This window comes from Choloepus didactylus, chromosome 16 (assembly GCF_015220235.1).
Source record: "Choloepus didactylus isolate mChoDid1 chromosome 16, mChoDid1.pri, whole genome shotgun sequence".
Lineage (NCBI taxonomy): Eukaryota > Metazoa > Chordata > Mammalia > Pilosa > Megalonychidae > Choloepus > Choloepus didactylus.
The window spans coordinates 43,846,720-43,874,472 of NC_051322.1; the positions used below are offsets into that span (position 1 = coordinate 43,846,720).

At 41.8% G+C, this 27,753-nt stretch overlaps 1 protein-coding gene across 3 annotated transcripts in view; it reads right to left on the minus strand.

Annotated features, from left to right (window-relative positions):
- Nucleotides 1-27,753, minus strand: part of FHOD3 (formin homology 2 domain containing 3) — a 509,790-nt gene that overhangs the window by 190,515 nt on the left and 291,522 nt on the right. For all 3 annotated transcript variants that reach the window (XM_037806361.1, XM_037806363.1, XM_037806362.1), the window contains exon 7: nucleotides 4,032-4,143. In XM_037806361.1, coding sequence (XP_037662289.1) covers nucleotides 4,032-4,143 — 112 coding nt within the window. The remainder of the gene's footprint in view (nucleotides 1-4,031; nucleotides 4,144-27,753) is intronic.

Genomic DNA, 27,753 nt, shown 5'->3' on the forward strand with positions numbered 1-27,753 from the left:
CCTGTCTCTCCCACTCCACCCACCCCCAACACTGGTGTGCAGGCTCTGGGGGAACAAGAACAGAGGTCTGTTTCAAGCACATCCTCGGTTCACAAATATTTGTTGAATAATGAGCCATACATGAAAATGCTTATAATAGTGCTTTACACACACTCAAATATCGGTAACTCTAATTACAAAGGTTGGTGGTGGTGATACCCAAGCTTACACACCAGATCTTCTGCACAGGCTCTCAGCCCTCTTCCCACCAAACCACAAAGCCTGTCTCTCAACCCAAAGAAGCACTGAATAAACTGCTCAACACATTTTTCCCCTCTTCCTTTCCCCTGGACTCTGCATTAAGCTTAAAGGAAAATACAATAACACAATGCCTTATACGTGTGTTGGTCTAAACTCAAACAGAAGCTCCTCGCAGCACGTCCCGTGCCTTTCAGCATGATTGAGAAGTACTTTTCTTATAGTTCTGCTGTCAGTAATAATGAAGTAGAGCTTTTGTTCCGTCAACGTCTAACCTCCACCACGGTTTATGCGTTCTTCACAGATCGATATGTTGTCCAGCAGAAGTCAGATACGAATTGCTTGAAAGGGATTTTTCTCCCCCTGGTAATCATGTATGATACATGTTTAAGAATTATGTCATATCTCATCACCTTACATTCAAATGAATAATAGAACTTTGCAAAAGCAGTGCAGAATCAAATTAGTGGGACTCAAAATTTATGGTTGAAATTTCAAAATCGGTTAATCTGATTATTTATCTGAGAGACAAATCTGTACAGTTAGAAGGAAGGCCACCCTACCCAGATGGACAGAGGGCTCTAACTCAGTTTCCTGTGGACACCACAGGAAAGAGGTCAAGGAAAGGGAATCTGATGACTGTACAATGTCAAGGCAAGGCTCTCTCACAGGCTTCAATGAGCACTTACTGCTGCTCTCTCTTCTTGCTATCAATTAGAAAGAGAAAGTGCCTTGAAGATGCCAGCCAAAGAGAGGAGGATCCAACAGTCTACACAGACAGGTGAGATGCTCTGCATGTCCCAGAAACTAATTCAAATCCACTTTTTTATTACAGCCTCTCAGAAAGTGTCAATGGCCTGGATCAAATGGAGCATTTTGAAATTTTTATTCATTCATAAATATTTATCAGTCCCTATGATGGACTTTGATCCTTTCAGTTTTCATCCTTGCTCCCTAACCGGCCTACCCTTGGTTGGAGAGTAAACTGTCCACACCGTGGAATGAGCCCTCTGGCTAAGCCACATGCAACATGTGTCAATGTTTATAAGCAACCAGAGGAATTCGTTCTGGGACAATTCTTTTGCTTTAGGTGGTAGTGATTTTTGCAGACTCATAGCTTATCTATTGATTTTATTTGTTGATTCTTTAAATCATATGGTTTTCATCATTCAAAATGAATTCCCTTCTACTTAAAAAAAAGTCTCTATTTGAACTTGTCCATTTTCTACTCTTCACCCCTCTCCACTGCCAGAGGAATGAGTCTAAAGCTACTTCGAGGGGTGAAATTTATGGCTTATTTGTAGACTTGTGCATGAATGGACATGCTTGGCTTGCCCTCAGTCACCTCTGGCATATGTCTGCTCTCACTCATTTGAGAAGGAATCGGAGGGCTGCTTCTAAACCTGCTAGGTGGAAACGCACCTGGAAATCATGCTACTCTTTGCAGAACACCATGACATATTTATATGCTTCATTCCATCATATAATTCAGGAACAATTTTATTAGCAGTAAAACAGGATGATGTTATATGTATGCATTATAAAATCACAGCCAAGACCACACATGTCTATAAAGAAATATGCAATCAAAGCCATGTGATTAGCTATTTGAGTTTTTCCATTAGTACTTTTCCTTTTTTTCCCCCAGCTGCCAGTGCTTAGCATCAGACAGATGATGCCAGTCACCAAAAATTTAATAAATTTTATAGACCAAAACCATGAAGTTGAAAAATAATTCATTTACTTTTTTTTTTGAAAATTTTTACAAATTGGGGAATTATGGTCATCATTTGTCTTGGTAGAGTGACTTAGTACAGCAGAGAGACTCTGGCTGGGCCTGTGGGCAGAGACTTGGATGTGGGGTATGAAGTCCTGGGTTTGTCTTAGGGCTGCCCCTCTACCCCACCCCCCAGTATCATGTACCTTTCAAATGTGGACAAGGAATAAAACTGAGCTCCCAGCTCAACGAAGCCAAATGAGAACCCCAAGGTCATGAGAGGGCTGCCCCCTCTAACATGACAAGGGCCCACAGGTTACCTGAAATCTAGGTCAGGGAGATGAAGAGCCTATTAATTGTCCTAAAGTAATACAAATGTTGGAGGATGAAGGACCCACTTTGCTGTCTCCCCAAAGTCCCACCTGTATCCCTAAGCCTAATAAGCAAGCTTTGGAAAAACCAGCCCTGGTTTTTGACCATTGGCAGTTTTCATTAAGGATTTTCAGCCATGGGTTGAAGGCTCCATGATCTGTACTTGGCCACAGGGAGTTTGCACCTGGCAGCAGGTGGCAGTAGGTGGCAGCAGGTGGCAGCAAGCAATGCATCTGTCTGAGATCTACCTCCTGGACACGCAGCCCCGACCTCACATCAGGGCTTATCTCCTTCACATCCCTGCCCAGAGGCCTGGAGTTGTCTCTGGCCCGGGAGCCGCCAGGCCTGCTGCTGGAATCTGCCTGTGTGCCTTACGAGAGGTACAGGAGCCCTGGCTTATGGTCCTGGATGGCTGTCGTTAACGTGTACTCAAGCCTTCAAAGAAACTAGCCAGCTACTTTCTTTTGCCTTTGGATTCAGAGCTAGCAGGTGGGTTTCTGAGCAGTGCTGAGTCACAGATATAAACAGTTTGAATCAAAGAGTGCTGTTTAGGCCCCAAGTTTCTTTTTGACAGTTCTTAACCATTTGTGCACATGCACATGAAACCATACACCAGGTTCACAGCATTATCTCTGTCTGATGCGATTAGACGTGATTTTTTATTTTTATTCTTCACACTCTTTTTTCAAATTTTCTATGAGTATTACTGTTATAATCATACAAAGAAAAAGTAAATGGTATTAAGTTTTGGTTCTTTGAGTTTTTGTGGGGATAATAATAATTGAGTCCTACTGGACAGAGAAAAACAAACAAACAAAAAACAAAAAGACAAAACAAAACAAATTAACCAGCATTTTAACTTCAGGCCTCATGATCTCATAAGGGGAACAGCCTGTTGCACACTAAACCAGAGCTTTGTCTTCACCAGGTGCGTGTGGAATGAATGCCTGCAGGGCCAGGAGGGACCCCAAGATGGGAGACGAGGCCCAGCCCTGGAGGAAGGCATCCCCTCCTGGAGAAACAGAGATGGGCTACGATGACAGCACCATGAGGGAAGGGGGCACAGGAGCCTTTGAGAGACATGCTCTCTGACCCAGGGTAGGGAGGGTGTTCTGCAGAGCAGGTGGGAGACAGGGTCACCCTAGTAAAGGAATGGGGTTTGAACTTTATCTGCAAGTCCTGGGAAGCTAATGGCAGGTTTTAGATGGGGAGTGATGTGACCAAAGTTGTTTTAGAAGCATCCCTCCAATAGCAGAGGCCAGGGTAGAATTTGGAGTGACAAAGGATGCCGGGTAAGAGACAAAGAAGCCCCAATTAAGGTGGAGCAGTGACATGGTGGGACGGAAGGGAGAAGGTTCAAGGAGAAGAGGAAGGAGGCAGGCACCCGCAGGCAAATGGAAAATAGGAGAAGGAGCTGTTTCCATGTGGTTTCAGTGGCATAGTGGGATCTGGGGATACAGAATAAAGATAAGTTCATTTCCGTCTTTTCCAGATAAAGTACACAAGTGCTTTTAATTGTCAGACCACATTTTGTCCCTAATCTTTGTCTACTTGCTACTCTAAAAAAAATTACATTTCCTGCAGTGGGAAGTCCATACACAGGAAATGAAACTTCCACTTAATTCTATTTAGAACATAGAAGTTGTGAAGCCTTCCCACATTAGACCTTTTTACCTTGATGAAAGAGGGGGTGGGGACTACTCACCTCTTTTTGCGTCAACCTCAGAGACAGCCTGAATTAAAAGAGGTGCGTTTGCCTCCGAGTACTCCACAAAGACGAGCAGCAGCTTCAGGGCTGTCTTCACCACCAGGCGGAACTGGGCAGAAAAGATAAAACCATCATGCAGCTGCAGACACAGCCTTTTACACCTGAAAGCAGCACCTTCCTATCGCGGCCGGCACCCAGAGCTTACTTTGGCCTCAGCACTCTTCTCAGCAATTTACACAGAGTTCCTCATTATAGCCTCACAAGCACCAGGGAGGCAGGTACTATTATTATCCCCATTGTACAGATCAGGAAACTGAGGCACAAGGTAACCAGCCTGGTATCCAGCAACAGGTAAGAAACAGAGCTAGAATCTAACCCCAAGGCCCTTGGCCCCAGAGCTCTCACCCTGAGGTCTCTCAACCAGGACTTAATGTTTCCTGAGTCCGTGACTTCATTTTATCCCGACTATAACATTGTGAAGAAAGAACAATCACAACTGCCATTTTTCTGGTGAAGAAACAGGCACAGCAAGGTTAAAGGTCACAGGTAGTTCAGGATAACCAGGAACCTGAACTAAATCCCCATTAGTAAAACCAAGCAGTAAAGGCATCTTGCCTTGCATCCAATCAGGGCCTGGGACTATACTTGGCATGAGTTGGATGCTTGAAGACATCTGCTCACTGAATGAATCAATCAGTTAATGGCCAGGTCAATCAATGAATGACCAATCAATCACCCCCTCAGCCTCCAGCCACCATGGCTAGAAAGAATGATCTCCGGGTTCTTCACTTGCTCTGAAGCCCAAGGAAGACCCAGTGCATCCTGGAGGCCTCTGTTCAAATCGAAGTGTTCGGGACGCGTGTCGGTAGCTTACAGGGGAGGCCAAGGAGGAGACTGCCCTGTGCACTCCACAGGGAACAGCTTAGAAATACCACCCACCCAAGTCATTTCTCCAAAACCACACAACCACCTCTACCCCCTTGTCCTCACCTGTCACCCCAACTAGCAAACTACCTGTCTTTTCCATTATTCCATACCTCTTTCCAGCCAGAGCCCCAGTTCTCAGAGCCTCATTATAGGAAAACTATAAAGGGTTGTCACACTCCCCGGCTCCACTTCCTTACTTTCCATTGACTCCTCAATCCAATCCAATAGAGCTTCTAGCACCACCACTCAAGTCAAACCACTCCCATAATAGTTGCCAAGGACCTCCATGTTGTCAAAATTAAGGGTGACATCTCTGTGTTCATTTTAGCTCAACCTCTCAACAGCATGTGACACAATTAGTTGCTCTCTCCAAAAAAGAATTTCCTCTTGCTGTGGGAGACCAGAGTCTCCTACCCTCAGTGGCCACTCCTTTGTTGGCTCCTTCTAGGATGTTCAACTGCTAAGCATGGGAAGGTCCCTGCATTCACTCCTGTGCTCTCTTCCCTTCTCTTTCCACATGTCCTCTAAATAAGTTCATCTAGTCTCTTAGTTTTAAATTCCATCTATGACCTGATGCTAAATGCTTCTCTCCAGGTCTGACCTATCTCCTGAGCCCAGTGGTCACATATCCACCTGATTCCAGACATCTCTACTCAGATGCAAACAGGCATCTCGAATTCAACTTGGCCCAACAGAACTCTGAATTTTCACTCAAACTCATTCCATTCTACTGCCACTCCCAGACTGTTCCTCTCAGTCTCCCCATCTCATTACAAGACACCACCATCCACTGAGTGGCTCAGAGAGAGTCAGAGCTTCCTTCAAGATCTGCCCTGATTTCCTCTACCTTTCCATCTGCCCTGTCCACCCTGGACCACCATGAAAGCCTCTGAACTGCTCCCAGTCTTGCTTCCAAACTTCAGCCAAAGTGATCATGCTACTCTCCTGCTCTCCATGCCTCAGCTGTTCCTATCACTCTCAGAATAAAATCCAACTCCTGTGGGCTTTACGTCCTGGCACCTGCCAGGTTAATCCACCTCTTCCTTCACTCTCCCTCTTGCCCAGTTTCCTCCAACCATCTAGCTTTCTTAGGTCAAATATGTGTTTTAACACACTGAAGCTTGCTCATGATTGGTACCTTCTCATGGGCTATTCTCTCTGCCTGGAGCATGCTTCCTGTGGCTTTTCACAAGACCTGTCTCGTCTCATCCTTCAGGTTTGGGAAACTTACCCTCACTGGAAATGCCTTCTCTAGCCACAGCATCTAAAGGAACCCCCGGCCACTCTCACATCATCGTGTTCATTTTCTTCACACCGTTTATCATGACCCGAGACTCCTATGCACACATTTGTTCACCCTGTTCCCCGGTGGCCCCCTGCTAGAATATAAGCTATGTGGGGGCAGAGATGTGGTTTTATCTGTCACACCTGAAGCAGGAGCCGCTCGACCTGTGCTCCACACGAAGGGCAGGCTGGCACATCCTCCTCACAGAGGCTTGGTCTTCAAATCCATCCCCTTTATGTTGCGTGGAACAAGCCTCCTCGGCCCCGGCTTCCATTTCCTACCCCATCGAAGTCCTCAGCGAAACCAAGACCCCTTTCACAACTGCACTGAAGGCACGCAGTGACTTGGCTCCCATTTCCATGACTATGTCCTTACTACACCAGGAATTTAATTCTTTCAAGGGTTTTGAACTCTTCAGAGGGGTTTCACCCTCATGACATGAGTTCCATATCTGATCCTCTATTCTCTAAGAAGAGACTAAATTCCAGAATTATTTTGTCAAATACAAGGTTGAGGTAGAGGAAGGGGATGGCATGACACAATGAACTGTGCTATCTTTGTGCACTAGGAGCTGAAGAAATTTCTTCCAGTAAATTAAAAAAAGAAAAGAAAAAACCTAGCAAGTCCAAACTTGGCGGCTTCCTCAGTGGGTGGACTATTATTATGTGGTTTAAGCCCTCTAACTACCTTCCTGGGAAAGAACCTGGCTGCTGCCCAACCCTATTCCCCCCTTTAGCTGCTCTCAGCGGGGGCCCCCTTATGCCCTCTCATAAAGGCTCCTTCTGAGCATTACTGTGGTCGTGGGTCCTTGGCTGACATGGTCCTAAGGATCCAGAAGTCCTGAGCTGCTCTGCTGAAGAGACTCTCTAATGAAGGAAGCACAGTTTTCTAGCAAAACCTTCTTTTCCTATTAGTTTCCACTTGCCTGTTCATGTCTCCTTCTCCTTTGTCATAAGGCTCTGTTTGGAGCTCTTTTTGGCACTGTAATTTTACTTAAAAGAAAAAAATCCCCAAATATTTTGATTAATAATTTTAGGTCTCTATGAATTTGGCTTCTACTGAATCTACGTTTATGTTTATGTACATTTGGAAGCTTTACTATATAAAATTAATAAACATATTAAACTACTGTGCCGGTTTGAATGTATTGTGTCCCCCAAATGCCATTATCTTTGTGGTCTTGTGTGGGGCAGAAGTTTTGGTGATGGTTGGATTTGCTTGGAGTGTGCCCCACCCAGCTGTGGGTAATGATTCTGATGAGATGTTCCCATGGAGGTGTGGCCCCGCCCATTCAGGGTGGGCCTTGATCGGTGGAGCCATATAAATGAGCTGACTCAGGGGGAGGGAACTGAGTGCAGCTGGGAGTGATGTTTTGAAGAGGAGCAAGCTTGCTAGAGAGGAACGTCCTGGGAGAAAGCTGTTTTGAGGCCGGAGCTTTGGAGCAGACGCCAGCTGCCTTCCTAGCTAACAGAGGTTTTCCGGACGCCATTGGCCATCCTCCGGTGAAGGTACCCGATTGCTGAGGTGTTACCTTGGACGCTTTGTGGCCTTAAGACTGTAACTATGTAGTGAAATAAACCCCCGTTTTATAAAAGCCTATCCATCTCTGGTGTTTTGCATTCTGCAGCATTAGCAAACTAGAACAACTACTTTTTTAAAAAAAAAAAAAAAAAGCATGAGAACATTGATTTCATGGAAATACAAGGTATTAATTACAAACATGTCCTAACTAATCATCAGAATATATTCAGCAGGACTCTTTCTCAGGAATACCTTGTTAGCATCACTGCAGAGACTTGAAAGGCATAAAAGAGCATTACTTCAAAAGAATTCTACATCAAAACCTTCATTTATCCAGAAAGCACTTAATTCAATGCCCTCAAGTATCTGGAATGCTGTCAAAACCCTCCAAAGCCTTGGAGCAGCCACAGTGGAAGCCACGCGCCCACTCTTTCAAGTCCAAGCATGCTGTTCTAGTTTGCTAATGCTGCAGAATGCAAAACACCAGAGATGGACTGGCTTTTATAAAAAGGGGGTTTATTTGGCTATACAGTTACAGTCTTAAGGCCATAAAGTGTCCAAGGTAACACATCAGTAATCAGGTACCTTCACTGGAGGATGGCAAATGGCGTCCGGAAAACCTCTGTTAGCTGGGAAGGCACGTGGCTGGCGTCTGCTCCAAAGTTCTGGTTTCAAAATGGCTTTCTCCCAGGACATTCCTCTCTAGCAAGCTTGCTCTTCTTCAAAACGTCACTCACAGCTGCACTCCATCTGGTCTCTTTGAGTCAGCATGTTTTATATGGCTCAACTGATCAAGGCCCACCCTGAATGGGTGGGGTCACGCCTCCATGGGAGTATCCCACCAAAGTCACCACCCACAGCTGGGTGGGGCACATTCCAAGCAAATCTAATCAGCACCAAAATGTCTGTCCCACAAGACCACAAAGATAATGGCATTTGGGGGACACAATACATTCAAACTGGCACACATGCCGTTCATCTCAAAGCTCTTAAAAAGCATCACTCAGTGCCTCTTGCACTTATTTTAGAGACATTAAAACAGGAGTGGCTCCTGAGATTCCCAGCTCATGTCTGCTGAGAAGAGGTAAACTGGAGGAGATGCAATGGAGTAAACAGAAGAGGCAGTTTCACAGTGGCAGTGAGGGTGTAGATCACAATGAGGAGGGGAGCGAGCTGCACAGATGCTGCAGCTTCTCAAACGGACACATCAGTGCAGTGTTCCTCCAATCTGAGCCGATTTCAGTTCTGCCTGACGTGTCCTCATGTTCTAGTGAAGGGTTTCAATGACTTATGGGCTCATTTGTCCATCTGTCTAGCACCAAGGGAAAAGCAGTAGGAATTAATTCCCATTTTCATGGAGCACCTGATGGCATGGGAAGACAAAGCAAACAGTCATACTGTGTTAAATGGGGGTTCACGACAACAGAGAGTGAGTTCCAGAGTGAGCGGTCCAGAGGAGGATGGGCTGACTCAGAGGAGAGCAAATTCTCCGCCTCTGGAGATACTGAATGGCCACCTGCTCAGGCTGCTGTGGAAGGAATTCAGAGCCTGGACAAGGGGTGGCCCAGCTGACCCCATTTAAGGTCTCTTCCAATCCCAAGGTTCTCTGCTTCTACTTTCAACACCTGAATGCTTTCCAAATGCCCAGCACCCAGCAGAGATCTGTGAGGGAGCAGTAAAGCAAAAGTTCTGACTTCAAGGAGATGTGTATCCAACTGCTGAGAGAGGACGCAAACCACCACCATACTGCAGAAGTGGAGAGGCCCTCAGGGCTGGTGCTAAGGACAGCAGCCAACAGGCAGCACTCCCCAGAGACAGCTCAGTGGAGTTGGACAGGCTCAGAGCTGTACCTGGCCAGAACTTTTGGACTTTCGTGGAGTACAACAGATGTGCGATGGCTTTGGGGTCTCTGTTCATACAAATAATCCCGCTTCCTTGGCTCTAGAAGAAACACACTAGGAAGTCTAGGTTCCACCTTTGGGCTTCATATTACCTATTTTAACTTAATTACATTCTAAGAAATACTCATTCTATTTTAACTCTGTTCATTATAACAAACGAAGAAAATTATACTTTATATTGTTCTAAAGCATGTAGCTAAGTCACAGCATATAACAGGATTCTAGACAATCCCTTGCTTGAAGAGAAGACAAAGGACAGGAACATGCAGCTGGCTGTGAACCCTTGTGCATCTCACACTATTTAGCACGTCTTGGGGGTGGCTGGGCTGAGCTTTTCCTTTCTGCTGCGGTGATCTTTTGCACTCCCAGTTTCCGCTCAGCATAAAACAGAGGACCTGAGATTTCAGAGGAACAGAGATGTCAGTTGACGGAGGGAAGTAAGATCAAGATCAAGCCTCAGTCTGGGGACTGGGCCTCGGGACGCATAAATAACTCAGGGTCCCAATGTCACCTACAGGCCAGGGAGGCTGGGCCAGAGGGAGGGGTAGCAGGAGGGTGTCAACATAGTGTTTTGTTGTTTATACATTTTCTAGGTCAACTCACAGAGGCGGTGTGGAGTCAGTCTATGCAGAACTAGGGTGTCAAAGTTTTAGATTAAATGTTAATTACCAGACGTATGAGAGAGGAATCAAAGACAGCTTTTCAGTAAATTTGCATGTACAAGCAAATCGGAAGTCCCTTCATGTTTTAGTGTACTTCAGAAAACAGAAAAACTATACTTAGCAGGTCAAATATGCTGCTCATTAAGTACAAAAAAAAGTATGCCCCCATATCTTCTATTTCCAATTCCTCTTCTAAAAATGCAACCATAAAAAGAAAATTACCTAACCTCAGGATTTAAATTACAAAAAAGGGTCAGAAAAACATACTTCATTCTATTTGTTTCCTTTTCCACTAAAAAAAAAAAAAAAATACATAAATGTGTATTATATAAATGGGTAGTGGTTATTAAAGTGCATCAGAAACTCGTAAGATAATTTGATACATAAACCTTTGCCACCTTGTTTACAAGCTTCAGAATGTACTTGGCATCTAAAAAAAATTCAAGATGCATTAAGGTACTTAAGAACTCCTCATTCAAACATTTTATTCCAGAGACATATACTTATGCTCAGATTCCTGAGCATGTTCAGAATGGGCCCTACAGCCTGGGTAAATGGTTATCAACTGCCCAACAGACAACTCAGATACCAAATCTCTCCCCTCCTAACCTCCAACAGGTTTGCAGATTGTCTGCAAAATGAAGTAGGTCTTACCAGAGATAAAACTGGGACCCAAACATAACTCTGGGCCTTGGCCAGCAGGTGGCAGGGGGAGGAGTATAGAAACCAGGCTTGTGCATCTTCCAAGACAGCAGTCTCCTGCCCCCAAACCAGGTGCTGTGGCCTCGGAGCCTGACGCCAACCTGCTTATGCCTCAGTGTGATCTGCAGAAAGGGAACCAACCTTGTGACTGATGGAGCAGCCAGGTGTTAGGCTGGCAACCCATACGTTTCGTCTCTTTAGTGGGTGGAAAACGTTACAGAAAAGAAAATACAGCAGACTATTCAAAATAATTAAAATAAAAAATATAACCAACAAGACTATAAATTAACATTTTCTTCTACTGAGATAAAATTCCAGGGCCTAACTGGAGGTTTCTTTAAAGAACAATGAACAAAAATGAACAAGACCAGGAGAGGTGGGGCAAGATGGCAGACTGGTGAGCTGTATGTTTTAGTTACTCCTCCAGGAAAGTAGGTAGAAACCCAGGAACTGCGTGGACTGGACACCACAGAGCAATCTGACTTTGGGCATACTTCATACAACACTCATGAACACGTTGAACTGCTGAGATCAGCGAAATCTGTAAGTTTTTGCGGCCAGGGGACCCGCGCCCCTCCCTGCCAGGCTCAGTCCTGGGGGAGGAGGGGCTGTCAGCTCCGGGAAGGAGAAGGGAGAACTGCAGTGGCAGCTCTTATCGGAAACTCATTCTACTGATTCAAACTCCAACCATAGATAGACTGAGACCAGACACCAGAGAATCTGAGAGCAGCCAGCCCAGCAGAGAGGAGACAGGCATAGAAAAAAAAACAACACGAAAAACTCCAAAATAAAAGCGGAGGATTTTTGGAGTTCTGGTGAACATACAAAGGGGAAGGGCCCTGAGGCGCATATGCAAATCCCGAAGAAAAGCTGATCTCTCTGCCCTGTGGACCTTTCCTTAATGGCCCTGGTTGCTTTGTCTCTTAGCATTTCAATAACCCATTAGATCTCTGAGGAGGGCCCGTTTTTTTTTGTTTGTTTGTTTGTTTGTTTTTGTTTGTTTTTAATCCTTTTTTCTTGTTCTAAAACAATTACTCTAAGAAGCCCAATACAGAAAGCTTCAAAGACTTCCTATTTGGGCAGGTCAAGTCAAGAGCAGAACTGGGAGAGCTCTGAGACAAAACACAATAATCCAGTGGCTGAGAAAATTGACTAAACACCACAACTTCCCAAGAAAAGGGGGGTGTCCGCTCACAGCCATCATCCTGGTGGACAGGAAACACTCCTGCCCATCGCCAGCCCCATAGCCCAGAACTGCCCCAGACAACCCAGTGTGACGGAAGTGCTTCAAATAACAGGCACACAGAACAAAACTGGGCATGGACATTAGCCTTCCCTGCAACCTCAGCTGATTGTCCCAGAGTTGAGAAGGTAGAGCAGTGTGAATTAACAAAGCCCCATTCAGCCATCATTTCAGCAGACTGGGAGCCTCCCTACACAGCCCAGCAGCCCAGAACTGCCCTGGGGGGACGGCACTCACCTGTGACATAGCACAGTCATCCCTCAACAGAGGACCCGGGGTGCACGGCCTGGAAGAGGGGCCCACTTGCAAGTCTCAGGAGCCATACGCCAATACCAAGGACTTCTGGGTCAGTGGCAGAGACAAACTGTGGCAGGACTGAACTGAAGGATTAGACTATTGCAGCAGCTTTAAAACTCTAGGATCACCAGGGAGATTTGATTGTTAGAGCCACCCCCACCCTCCCTGACTGCCCAGAAACACGCCCCACATACAGGGCAGGCAACACCAACTACACACGCAAGCTTCGTACACCAATTGGACCCCACAAGACTCACTCCCCCACTCACCAAAAAGGCTAAGCAGGGGAGAACTGGCTTGTGGAGAACAGGTGGCTCGTGGACGCCACCTGCTGGTTAGTTAGAGAAAGTGTACTCCACGAAGCTGCAGATCTGATAAATTAGAGATAAGGACTTCAATTGGTCTACAAATCCTAAAAGAACCCTATCAAGTTCAGCAAATGCCACGAGGCCAAAAACAACAGAAAATTATAAAGCATATGAAAAAACCAGACGATATGGATAACCCAAGCCCAAGCACCCAAATCAAAAGACCAGAAGAGACACAGCACCTAGAGCAGCTACTCAAAGAACTAAAGATGAACAATGAGACCCTAGTACGGGATATGAAGGAAATCAAGAAGACCCTAGAAGAGCATAAAGAAGACATTGCAAGACTAAATAAAAAAATGGATGATCTTATGGAAATTAAAGAAACTGTTGACCAAATTAAAAAGATTCTGGACACTCATAGTACAAGACTAGAGGAAGTTGAACAACGAATCAGTGACCTCGAAGATGACAGAATGGAAAATGAAAGCATAAAAGAAAGAATGGGGAAAAAAATTGAAAAAATCGAAATGGACCTCAGGGATATGATAGATAATCTGAAACGTCCGAATATAAGACTCATTGGTGTCCCAGAAGGGGAAGAAAAGGGTAAACGTCTAGGAAGAGTATTCAAAGAAATTGTTGGGGAAAACTTCCCAAATCTTCTAAACAACATAAATACACAAATCATAAATGCTCAGCGAACTCCAAATAGAATAAATCCAAATAAACCCACTCCGAGACATATACTGATCACACTGTCAAACACAGAAGAGAAGGAGCAAGTTCTGAAAGCAGCAAGAGAAAAGCAATTCACCACATACAAAGGAAACAGCATAAGACTAAGTAGTGACTACTCAGCAGCCACCATGGAGGCAAGAAGGCAGTGGCACGATATATTTAAAATTCTGAGTGAGAAAAATTTCCAGCCAAGAATACTTTATCCAGCAAAGCTCTCCTTCAAATTTGAGGGAGAGCTTAAATTTTTCACAGACAAACAAATGCTGAGAGAACTTGCTAACAAGAGACCTGCCCTACTGGAGATACTCAAGGGAGCCCTACAGACAGAGAAACAAAGACAGGACAGAGAGACTTGGAGAAAGGTTCAGTACTAAAGAGATTCGGTATGGGTACAATAAAGGATATTAATAGACAGAGGGGAAAAATATGACAAACATAAACCAAAGGATAAGATGGCTGATTCAAGAAATGCCTTCACGGTTATAACGTTGAATGTAAATGGATTAAACTCTCCAATTAAAAGATATAGATTCGCAGAATGGATCAAAAAAAATGAACCATCAATATGTTGCATACAAGAGACTCATCTTAGACACAGGGACACAAAGAAACTGATAGTGAAAGGATGGAAAAAAATATTTCATGCAAGCTACAGCCAAAAGAAAGCAGGTGTAGCAATATTAATCTCAGATAAAATAGACTTCAAATGCAGGGATGTTTTGACAGACAAAGAAGGCCACTACGTACTAATAAAAGGGGCAATTCAGCAAGAAGAAATAACAATCGTAAATGTCTATGCACCCAATCAAGGTGCCACAAACTACATGAGAGAAACACTGGCAAAACTAAAGGAAGCAATTGATGTTTCCACAATAATTGTAGGAGACTTCAACACATCACTCTCTCCTATAGATAGATCAACCAGACAGAAGACCAATAAGGAAATTGAAAACCTAAACTATCTGATAAATGAATTAGATTTAACAGACATATACAGGACATTACATCCCACATCACCAGGATACACATACTTTTCTAGTGCTCATGGAACTTTCTCCAGAATAGATCATAGGCTGGGACATAAAACAAGCCTCAATAAATTTAAAAAGATGGAAATTATTCAAAGCACATTCTCTGACCACAATAGAATACAATTAGAAGTCAATAACCATCAGAGACTTAGAAAATTCACAAATACCTGGAGGTTAAACACCACACTCCTAAACAATCAGTGGGTTAAAGAAGAAATAGCAAGAGAAATTGCTAAATATATAGAGACGAATGAAAATGAGAACACAACATACCAAAACCTATGGGATGCAGCAAAAGCAGTGCTAAGGGGGAAATTTATAGCACTAAAACGCATATATTAAAAAGGAAGAAAGAGCCAAAATCAAAGAACTAATGGATCAACTGAAGAAGTTAGAAAATGAACAGCAAACCAATCCTAAACCAAGTACAAGAAAAGAAATAACAAAGATTAAAGCAGAAATAAATGACATAGAGAACAAAAAAACAAGAGAGAGGATAAATATCACCAAAAGTTGGTTCTTTGAGAAGATCAACAAGATTGACAAGCCCCTAGCTAGACTGACAAAATCAAAAAGAGAGAAGACCCATATAAACAAAATAATGAATGAAAAAGGTGACACAACTGCAGATCCTGAAGAAATTAAAAAAATTATAAGAGGATACTATGAACAACCGTATGGCAACAAACTGGATAATGTAGAGGAAACGGACAATTTCCTGGAAACATATGAACAACCTAGACTGACCAGAGAAGAAATAGAAGACCTCAACCAACCCATCACAAGCAAAGAGATCCAATCAGTCATCAAAAATCTTCCCACAAATAAATGCCCAGGGCCAGATGGCTTCACAGGGGAATTCTACCAAACTTTCCAGAAAGAACTGACACAAATCTTACTCAAACTCTTTCAAAACATTGAAGAAAATGGAACACTACCTAACTCATTTTATGAAGCTAACATCAATCTAATACCAAAACCAGGCAAAGATGCTACAAAAAAGGAAAACTACCGGCCAATCTCCCTAATAAATACAGATGCAAAAATCCTCAACAAAATACTTGCAAATCGAATCCAAAGACACATTAAAAAAATCATACACCATGACCAAATGGGGTTTATTCCAGGCATGCAAGGATGGTTCAACATAAGAAAATCAATCAATGTATTACAACACATTAACAAGTCAAAAGGGAAAAATCAATTGATCATCTCAATAGAGGCTGAAAAAGCATTTGACAAAATCCAACATCCCTTTTTGATAAAAACACTTCAAAAGGTAGGAATTGAAGGAAACTTCCTCAACATGATAAAGAGCATATATGAAAAACCCACAGCCAGCATAGTACTCAATGGAGAGAGACTGAAAGCCTTCCCTCTAAGATCAGGAACAAGACAAGGATGCCCGCTATCACCACTGTTATTCAACATTGTGCTGGAAGTGCTAGCCAGGGCAATCCGGCAAGACAAAGAAATAAAAGGCATCCAAATTGGAAAAGAAGAAGTAAAACTGTCATTGTTTGCAGATGATATTATCTTATATCTAGAAAACCCTGAGAAATCGACGATACAGCTACTAGAGCTAATAAACAAATTTAGCAAAGTAGCGGGATACAAGGTTAATGCACATAAGTCAGTAATGTTTCTATATGCTAGAAATGAACAAACTGAAGAGACACTCAAGAAAAAGACACCATTTTCAATAGCAACTAAAAAAATCAAGTACCTAGGAATAAACTTAACCAAAGATATAAAAGACCTATACAAAGAAAACTACATAACTCTACTAAAAGAAATAGAAGGGGACCTTAAAAGATGGAAAAATATTCCATGTTCATGGATAGGAAGACTAAATGTCATTAAGATGTCAATTCTACCCAAACTCATCTACAGATTCAATGCAATCCCAATCAAAATTCCAACAACCTACTTTGCAGACTTGGAAAAGCTAGTTATCAAATGTATTTGGAAAGGGAAGATGCCTCGAATTGCTAAAGACACTCTAAAAAAGAAAAACGAAGTGGGAGGACTTACACTCCCTGACTTTGAAGCTTATTATAAAGCCACAGTTGCCAAAACAGCATGGTACTGGCACAAAGATAGACATATAGATCAATGGAATCGAACTGAGAATTCAGAGATAGACCCTCAGATCTATAGCCGACTGATCTTTGATAAGGCCCCCAAAGTTACTGAACTGAGTCATAATGGTCTTTTCAACAAATGGGGCTGGGAGAGTTGGATATCCATATCCAAAAGAATGAAAGAGGACCCGTACCTTACCCCCTACACAAAAATTAACTCAAAATGGACCAAAGATCTCAATCTAAAAGAAAGTACCATAAAACTCCTAGAAGATAATGTAGGAAAACATCTTCAAGACCTTGTATTAGGCGGCCACTTCCTAGACTTTACACCCAAAGCACAAGCAACAAAAGAGAAAATAGATAAATGGGAACTCCTCAAGCTTGGAAGTTTCTGCACCTCAAAGGAATTTCTCAAAAAGGTAAAGAGGCAGCCAACTCAATGGAAAAAATTTTTGGAAACCATGTATCTGACAAAAGACTGATATCTTGCATATATAAAGAAATCCTACAACTCAATGACAATAGAAAAGTCGGCCCAATTATAAAATGGGCAAAAGATATGAAAAGACAGTTCTCTGAAGAGGAAATACAAATGGCCAAGAAACACATGAAAAAATGTTCAGCTTCACTAGCTATTAGAGAGATGCAAATTAAGACCACAATGAGATACCATCTAACACCGGTTAGAATGGCTGCCATTAAACAAACAGGAAACTACAAATGCTGGAGGGGATGTGGAGAAATTGGAACTCTTATTCACTGTTGGTGGGACTGTATAATGGTTCAGCCACTCTGGAAGTCAGTCTGGCAGTTCCTTAGAAAACTAGATATAGAGTTACCATTCGACCCAGCGATTGCACTTCTCGGTATATACCCGGAAGATCGGAAAGCAGTGACACGAACAGATATCTGCACGCCAATGTTCATAGCAGCATTATTCACAATTGCCAAAAGATGGAAACAACCCAAATGTCCTTCAACAGATGAGTGGATAAATAAAATGTGGTATATACACACAATGGAATACTACGCGGCAGTAAGAAGAAACGATCTCGTGAAACATATGACAACATGGATGAACCTTGAAGACATAATGCTAAGCGAAATAAGCCAGGCACAAAAAGAGAAATATTATATGCTACCACTAATGTGAACTTTGAAAAATATAAAACAAATGGCTTATAATGTAGAATGTAGGGGAACTAGCAATAGAGAGCAATTAAGGAAGGGGGAACAATAATCCAAGAAGAACAGATAAGCCATTTAACGTTCTGGGGATGCCCAGGAATGACTATGGTCTGTTAATTTCTGATGGATATAGTAGGAGCAAGTTCACAGAAATGTTGCTATATTAGGTAACTTTCTTGGGGTAAAGTAGGAACATGTTGGAAGTTAAGCAGTTATCTTAGGTTAGTTGTCTGTTTCTTACTCCCTTGTTATGGTCTCTTTAAAATGTTCTTTTATTATATGTTTGTTTTCTTTTTAACTTTTTTTTCATTCAGTTGATTTAAAAAAGAAGGGAAAGTTAAAAAAAAAAAAAAAAAAACAAGGTAAAAAAAAGATGCAGTGCCCCCTTGAGGAGCCTGTGGAGAATGCAGGTGTATTCGCCTACCCCACCTCCATGGTTGCTAACATGAGCACAGACATAGGGGACTGGTGGTTTGATGGGTTGAGCCCTCTACCACAGGTTTTACCCTTGGGAAGACGGTTGCTGCAAAGGATAGGCTAGGCCTCCCTATGGTTGTGCCTAAGAGCCTCCTCCCGAATGCCTCTTTGTTGCTCAGATGTGGCCCTCTCTCTCTAGCTAAGCCAACTTGAAAGGTGAAATCACTGCCCTCCCCCCTACGTGGGATCAGACACCCAGGGGAGTGAATCTCCCTGCCAACGTGGAATATGACTCCCGGGGAGGAATGTAGACCTGGAATCGTGGGACGGAGAACATCTTCTTGACCAAAAGGGGGATGTGAAAGGAAATGAAATAAGCTTCAGTGGCAGAGAGAATCCAAAAGGAGCCGAGAGGTCACTCTGGTGGGCACTCTTATGCACACTTTAGACAACCCTTTTTAGGTTCTAAAGAATTGGGGTAGCTGGTGGTGGATACCTGAAACTATCAAACTACAACCCAGAACCCATGAATCTCGAAGACAGTTGTAGAATAATGTAGCTTATGAGGGGTGACAAGGGGATTGGGAAAGCCATAAGGACCACACTCCACTTTGTCTAGTTTATGGATGGATGAGTAGAAAAATAGGGGAAGGAAACAAACAGACAAAGGTACCCAGTGTTCTTTTTTACTTCAATTGCTCTTTTTCACTCTAATTATTATTCTTGTTATTCTTGTGTGTGTGCTAATGAAGGTGTCAGGGATTGATTTGGGTCATGAATGTACAACTATGTAATGGTACTGTGAACAATCGAAAGTACGATTTGTTTTGTATGACTGCGTGGTATATGAATATATCTCAATAAAATGAAGATTAAAAAAAAAAAAAAAAGACATAATGCTGAGCAAAATAAGCCAGGAACAAAAAGAGAGATATTGTATGTTACCACTAATGTGAATTCTGTGAAAAATGTACAATGTTTTATACTGTAGAATGTAGGGGACCTAGAGATACCAATTAGTGGAGGGGGAATGATAATCTAATAAGAGCAGATAAATTATGGAGGGTAATCTCAGTGTTATGGGAATGCTCAGGAATGATTATGGTTTGTAAACTTTCTTGGATATAGTAAGATCATGTTGGAAGCAATAGAGTTATTTTAGGTTTTTTTTTTCTCTTATTCCTTTGTTTTCTTAGGGGTTGTTAATTTTCTTGGGGTATGGTAGGAACATGTTGGAAGCAATGTAGTTATTTTAGATTATTTGTTTTTCTTACTCCTCTGCACATGGTTTATTAATTTTCTTGGGGTATGGTAGGAACATATTGGAAGCAAAGTAGGTATTTTAGGTTATTTGTTTTCCTTAATCCATTGCTTTGTTTGAAATGTTGTGGGGTTTTTTTGGTTGTTGTTTGCCTGTTTGTTTTTAATTTTTTGATAAACAAACTTAAAAAATTGAAAAAAAATCAGTAGAAAAATGGGAGTAAAAACTAAATGACAAATAGGGTGGGATGGGGGGATGGTTTGGGTATTCTCTTTTCACTTTTATTTTTTATTCTTATTCTGATTCTTTCTGATGTAAGGAAAATGTTCAGAAATAGATTGTGGTGATGAATGCATAAGTATATGATCATACTGTGAACAGTTGATTGTATACCATGGATGACTGTATGGTTTGTGAATATATTTCAATAAAACTGAATTTAAAAAAAATAAATAAATAAAAATGAACAAGACCATTAAATGTCCCCTTGGCTGACTTTCCCTCAGGATGCTCATGATAAATACAAAGAGTTAGTTGATCATACCTAATGTAAACTCACTCTTTTACTGTCAGCTAAAGAACACCAAAAACCCTGCTCTGAAATACTGCCTTGAGGAGTGCCCTGACAGTATTTGCAGAATGAAGTCGGTAATCCACAGGGTGGGAAACATTCCCAGGTTGTGATATTCCCATTTTTGATGCAAAAATCAGGCAGCTACCTAACATCACACATCTAATTTCTGGAAGAAGGCAAACAATACAAGCCAATCTGTTTCTTTCTACTATACTATGGGGATGCCCACCTTACCCTCAGGTGCAGAAAGCTAAATCTTGGGGAAAGGTGACAAATATTTTCTGAGAAATGATCAAGGTTAAAGGACTCCCTTAGATAAACAACCAGCCCCGGACACATGAGAGTGGACAAAACTCAACCTCAGGCCTAATGACCATCAACAGGGTTTGGTAGGTGGCTCACATCTACTAAGAGTGGGTGGAGAGAGGCGGGGCAAGATGGCGGACTGGTGAGCTGTATATTTAGTTACTCCTCTGGGAAAGTAGGTAGAAAGCAAGGAACTGCGTGGACTGGATACCACAGAGCAATCTGACTTTGGGCATACTTCATACAACACTCATGAAAACGTGGAAATGCTGAGATCAGCGAAATCTGTAAGTTTTTGTGGCCAGGGGACCCGCACCCCTCCCTGCCAGGCTCAGTCCCGTGCGAGGAGGGGCTGTCAGCTATGGGAAGGAGAAGGGAGAACTGCAGGGGCAGCCCTTATCGGAAACTCATTCTACTGATCCCAACTCCAACCATAGGTAGACTGAGACCAGACACCAGAGAATCTGAGAGCAGCCAGCCCAGCAGAGAGGAGACAGGCATAGAAAAAAACAACACGAAAAACTCCAAAATAAAAGTGGAGGATTTTTGGAGTTCTGGTGAACATAGAAAGGGGAAGGGGAGAGCTCAGGCCCTGAGGCTCATATGCAAATCCCGAAGAAAAGCTGATCTCTCTGCCCTGTGGACCTTTCCTTAATGGCCCTAATTGCTTTGTCTCTTAGCATTTCAATAACCCATTAGATCTGTGAGGAGGGACCTTTTTTTTTTTTTTTTAATCCTTTTTTCTTTTTCTAAAACAATTATTCTAAGAAGCCCAATACAGAAAGCTTCAAAGACTTGCAATTTGGGCAGGTCAAGACAACAGCAGAACTAAGAGAGCTCTGAGACAAAAAGCAGTAATCCAGTGGCTGAGAAAATTCACTAAACACCACAACTTCCCAAGAAAAGGGGGGTGTCCGCTCACAGCCATCATCCTGGTGGACAGGAAACACTCCTGCCCATCGCCAGCCGCATAGCCCAGAGCTGCCCCAGACAACCCAGTGTGACGGAAGTGCTTCAAATAACAGGCACACACCACAAAACTGGGCGTGGACATTAGCCTTCGCTGCAACCTCAGCGGGGACAGAGTTGGGAAGGTGGAGCAGTGTGGATTAACAAAGCCCTATTCAGCCATCATTTCAGCAGACTGAGAGCCTCCCTACACAGAAGAGCAGCCCAGAACTGCCCTAGGGGGACGGCACTCACCTGTGACATAGCACAGTCATCCCTCAACAGAGGACCAGGGGGTGCACGGCCTGGAAGAGGGACCCACTTGCAAGCGTCAGGAGCCATACGCCAATACCAAGGACTTGTGGGTCAGTGGCAGAGACAAACTGTGGCAGAACTGAACTGAAGGATTAGACTATTGCAGCAGCTTTAAAACTCCAGGATTACCAGGGAGATTTGATTGTTAGAGCCACCCCCCCCTCCCTGACTGCCCAGAAACACGCCCCATATACAGGGCGGGCAACACCAACTACACACACAACCTTGGTACACCAACTGGACCCCACAAGACTCACTCCCCCACTCACCACAAAGGCAAAGCAGGGGAGAACTGGCTTGTGGAGAACAGGTGGCTCGTGGACACCACCTGCTGGTTAGAGAAAGTGTACTCCACGAAGCTGTAGATCTGATAAATTAGAGATAAGGACTTCAATAGGTCTACAAACCCTAAAAGAACCCTATCAAGTTCAACAAATGCCAAGAGGCCAAAAACAACAGAAAATTATAAAGCATATGAAAAAACCAGACGATATGGATAACCCAAGCCCAAGCACCCAAATCAAAAGACCAGAAGAGACACAGCACCTAGAGCAGCTACTCAAAGAACTAAAGATGAACAATGAGACCATAGTACGGGATACAAAGGAAATCAAGAAGACCCTAGAAGAGCATAAAGAAGACATTGCAAGACTAAATAAAAAAATGGATGATCTTATGGAAATTAAAGAAACTGTTGACCAAATTAAAAAGATTCTGGACACTCATAGTACAAGACTAGAGGAAGTTGAACAACGAATCAGTGACCTCGAAGATGACAGAATGGAAAATGAAAGCATAAAAGAAAGAATGGGGAAAAAAAATTGAAAAAATCGAAACGGACCTCAGGGATATGATAGATAATACAAAACGTCCAAACATAAGACTCATTGGTGTCCCAGAAGGGGAAGAAAAGGGTAAAGGTCTAGGAAGAGTATTCAAAGAAATTGTTGGGGAAAACTTCCCAAATCTTCTAAACAACATAAATACACAAATCATAAATGCTCAGCGAACTCCAAATAGAATAAATCCAAATAAACCCACTCCGAGACATATACTGATCACACTGTCAAACACAGAAGAGAAGGAGCAAGTTCTGAAAGCAGCAAGAGAAAAGCAATTCACCACATACAAAGGAAACAGCATAAGACTAAGTAGTGACTACTCAGCAGCCACCATGGAGGCAAGAAGGCAGTGGCACGATATAATTAAAATTCTGAGTGAGAAAAATTTCCAACCAAGAATACTTTATCCAGCAAAGCTCTCCTTCAAATTTGAGGGAGAGCTTAAATTTTTCACAGACAACCAAATGCTGAGAGAATCTGCTAACAAGAGACCTGCCCTACTGGAGCTACTAAAGGGAGCCCTACACACAGAGAAACAAAGAAAGGACAGAGAGACTTGGAGAAGGGTTCAGTACTAAAGAGATTCGGTATGGGTATAATAAAGGATATTAATAGAGAGAGGGGAAAAATATATATGACAAACATAAACCAAAGGATAAGATGGCTGATTCAAGAAATGCCTTCACGGTTATAACGTTGAATGTAAATGGATTAAACTCCCCAATTAAAAGATACAGATTCACAGAATGGATCAAAAAAAAAATGAACCATCAATATGTTGCATACAAGAGACTCATCTTAGACACAGGGACACAAAGAAATTGAAAGTGAAAGGATGGAAAAAAATATTTCATGCAAGCTACAGCCAAAAGAAAGCAGGTGTATAGCAATATTAATCTCAGATGAAATAGACTTTAAATGCAGGGATGTTTTGAGAGACAAAGAAGGCCACTACATACTAATAAAAGGGGCAATTCAACAAGAAGAAATAACAATCGTAAATGTCTATGCACCCAACCAAGGTGCCACAAAATACATGAGAGAAACACTGGCAAAACTAAAGGAAGCAATTGATGTTTCCACAATAATTGTGGGAGACTTCAACACATCACTCTCTCCTATAGATAGATCAACCAGACAGAAGACCAATAAGGAAATTGAAAACCTAAACAATCTGATAAATGAATTAGATTTAACAGACATATACAGAACATTACATCCCAAATCACCAGGATACACATATTTTTCTAGTGCTCACAGAACTTTCTCCAGAATAGATCATATGCTGGGACATAAAACAAGCCTCAATAAATTTAAAAAGATTGAAATTATTCAAAGCACATTCTCTGATCACAATGGAATATAATTAGAAGTCAATGACCATCAGAGACTTAGGAAATTCACAAATACCTGGAGGTTAAACAACACACTCCTAAACAATCAGTGGGTTAAAGAAGAAATAGCAAGAGAAATTGCTAAATATATAGAGACGAATGAAAATGAGAACACAACATACCAAAACCTATGGGATGCAGCAAAAGCAGTGCTGAGAGGGAAATTTATAGCACTAAACGCATATATTAAAAAGGAAGAAAGAGCCAAAATCAAAGAACTAAAGGATCAACTGAAGAAGCTAGAAAATGAACAGCAAACCAATCCTAAACCAAGTACAAGAAAAGAAATAACAAGGATTAAAGCAGAAATAAATGACATAGAGAACAAAAAACAAGAGAGAGGATAAATATCACCAAAAGTTGGTTCTTTGAGAAGATCAACAAGATTGACAAGCCCCTAGCTAGACTGACAAAATCAAAAAGAGAGAAGACCCATATAAACAAAATAATGAATGAAAAAGGTGACACAACTGCAGATCCTGAAGAAATTAAAAAAATTATAAGAGGATACTATGAACAACCGTATGGCAACAAACTGGACAATATAGAAGAAACGGACAATTTCCTGGAAACATATGAACAACCTAGACTGACCAGAGAAGAAATAGAAGACCTCAACCAACCCATCACAAGCAAAGAGATCCAATCAGTCATCAAAAATCTTCCCACAAATAAATGCCCAGGGCCAGATGGCTTCACAGGGGAATTCTACTAAACTTTCCAGAAAGAACTGACACAAATCTTACTCAAACTCTTTCAAAACATTGAAGAAAATGGAACACTACCTAACTCATTTTATGAAGCTAACATCAATCTAATACCAAAACCAGGCAAAGATGCTACAAAAAAGGAAAACTACCGGCCAATCTCCCTAATAAATACAGATGCAAAAATCCTCAACAAAATACTTGCAAATCGAATCCAAAGACACATTAAAAAAATCATACACCATGACCAAGTGGGGTTCATTCCAGGCATGCAAGGATGGTTCAACATAAGAAAATCAATGTATTACAACACATTAAAAATTCGAAAGGAAAAAATCAAATGATCATCTCAATAGATGCTGAAAAAGTATTTGACAAAATCCAACATCTGTTCTTGATAAAAACACTTCAAAAGGTAGGAATTGAAGGAAACTTCCTCAATATGATAAAGAGCATATATGAAAAACCCACAGCCAGCATAGTACTCAATGGTGAGAGACTAAAAGCCTTCCCTCTAAGATCAGGAACAAGACAAGGATGCCCGGTGTCACCACTGTTATTCAACATTGTGCTGGAAGTGCTAGCCAGAGCAATCCGGCAAGACAAAGAAATAAAAGGCATCCAAATTGGAAAGGAAGAAGTAAAACTGTCATTGTTTGCAGATGATATGATCTTATATCTGGAAAACCCTGAGAAATTGACGATATAGCTACTAGAGCTAATAAAACAAATTTAGCAAAGTAGCGGGATACAAGATTAATGCACATAAGTCAGTAATGTTTCTATATGCTAGAAATGAACAAACTGAAGAGACACTCAAGAAAAAGATACCATTTTCAATAGCAACTAAAAAAATCAAGTACCTAGGAATAAACTTAACCAAAGATGCAAAAGACCTATACAAAGAAAACTACATAACTCTACTAAAAGAAATAGAAGGGGACCTTAAAAGATGGAAAAATATTCCATGTTCATGGATAGGAAGACTAAATGTCATTAAGATGTCAATTCTACCCAAACTCATCTACAGATTCAATGCAATCCCAATCAAAATTCCAACAACCTACTTTGCAGACTTGGAAAAGCTAGTTATCAAATTTATTTGGAAAGGGAAGATGCCTTGAATTGCTAAAGACACTCTAAAAAAGAAAAACCAAGTGGGAGGACTTACACTCCCTGACTTTGAAGCTTATTATAAAGCCACAGTTGCCAAAACAGCATGGTAATGGCACAAAGATAGACATATAGATCAATGGAATCGAATTGAGAATTCAGAGATAGACCCTCAGATCTATGGCCGACTGATCTTTGATAAGGCCCCCAAAGTCACTGAACTGAGTCATAATGGTCTTTTCAACAAATGGGGCTGGGAGAATTGGATATCCACATCCAAAAGAATGAAAGAGGACCCGTACCTCACCCCCTACACAAAAATTAACTCAAAATGGACCAAAGATCTCAATATAAAAGAAAGTACCATAAAACTCCTAGAAGATAATGTAGGAAAACATCTTCAAGACCTTGTATTAGGCGGCCACTTCCTAGACTTTATACCCAAAGCACAAGCAACTAAAGAAAAAATAGATAAATGGGAACTCCTCAAGCTTAGAAGTTTCTGCACCTCAAAGAAATTTCTCAAAAAGGTAAAGAGGCAGCCAACTCAATGGGAAAAAATTTTTGGAAACCATGTATCTGACAAAAGACTGATATCTTGCATATATAAAGAAATCCCACAACTCAATGACAGTAGTACAGACAGCCCAATTATAAAATGGGCAAAAGATATGAAAAGGCAGTTCTCTGAAGAGGAAATACAAATGGCCAAGAAACACATGAAAAAATGTTCAGCTTCATTAGCTATTAGAGAGATGCAAATTAAGACCACAATGAGATACAATCTACCACCGATTAGAGTGGCTGCCATTAAACAAACAGGAAACTACAAATGCTAGAGGGGATGTGGAGAAATTGGGACTCTTATTCATTGTTGGTGGGACTGTGTAATGGTTCAGCCACTCTGGAAGTCAGTCTGGCAGTTCCTTAGAAAACTAGATATAGAGTTACCATTCGATCCAGCGATTGCACTTCTCGGTATATACCCGGAAGATTGGAAAGCAGAGACACGAACAGATATCTGCACGCCAATGTTCATAGCAGCATTATTCACAATTGCCAAGAGATGGAAACAACCCAAATGTCCTTCAACAGATGAGTGGATAAAGAAAATGTGGTATATACACACGATGGAATACTACACAGCAGTAAGAAGGAATGATCTCGTGAAACATACGACAACATGGATGAACCTTGAAGACATAATGCTGAGCGAAATAAGCCAGGCACAAAAAGAGAAATATTATATGCTACCACTAATGTGAACTTTGAAAAATGTAAAACAAATGGTTTATAATGTAGAATGTAGGGGAACTAGCAATAGAGAGCAATTAAGGAAGGGGGAACAATAATCCAAGAAGAACAGATAAGGTATTTAACGTTCTGGGATGCCCAGGAATGACTATGGTCTGTTAATTTCTGATGGATATAGTAGGAACAAGTTCACAGAAATGTTGCTATATTAGGTAACTTTCTTGGGGTAAAGTAGGAACAGGTTGGAAGTAAAGCAGTTATCTTAGGTTAGTTGTCTTTTTCTTACTCCCTTGTTATGGTCTCTTTGAAATGTTCTTTTATTGTATGGTTTGTTTTGTTTTTTTAATTTTTTTTTTTCATACAGTTGATTTAAAAAAGAAAAAAAAGTAAAAAAAAAAAAAAAAAAAAAAAAAAAGATGTAGTGCCCCCTTGAGGAGCCTGTGGAGAATGCAGGGGTATTGGCCTACCCCACCTCCATGGTTGCTAACATGACCACAGACATAGGGGACTGGTGGTTTGATGGGTTGAGCCCTCTACCATACGTTTTACCCTTGGGAAGACGGTTGCTGCAAAGGAGAGGCTAGGCCTCCCTATAATTGTGCCTAAGAGCCTCCTCCCGAATGCCTCTTTGTTGCTCAGATGTGGCCCTCTCTCTCTAGGTAAGCCAACTTGAAAGGTGAAATCACTGCCCTCCC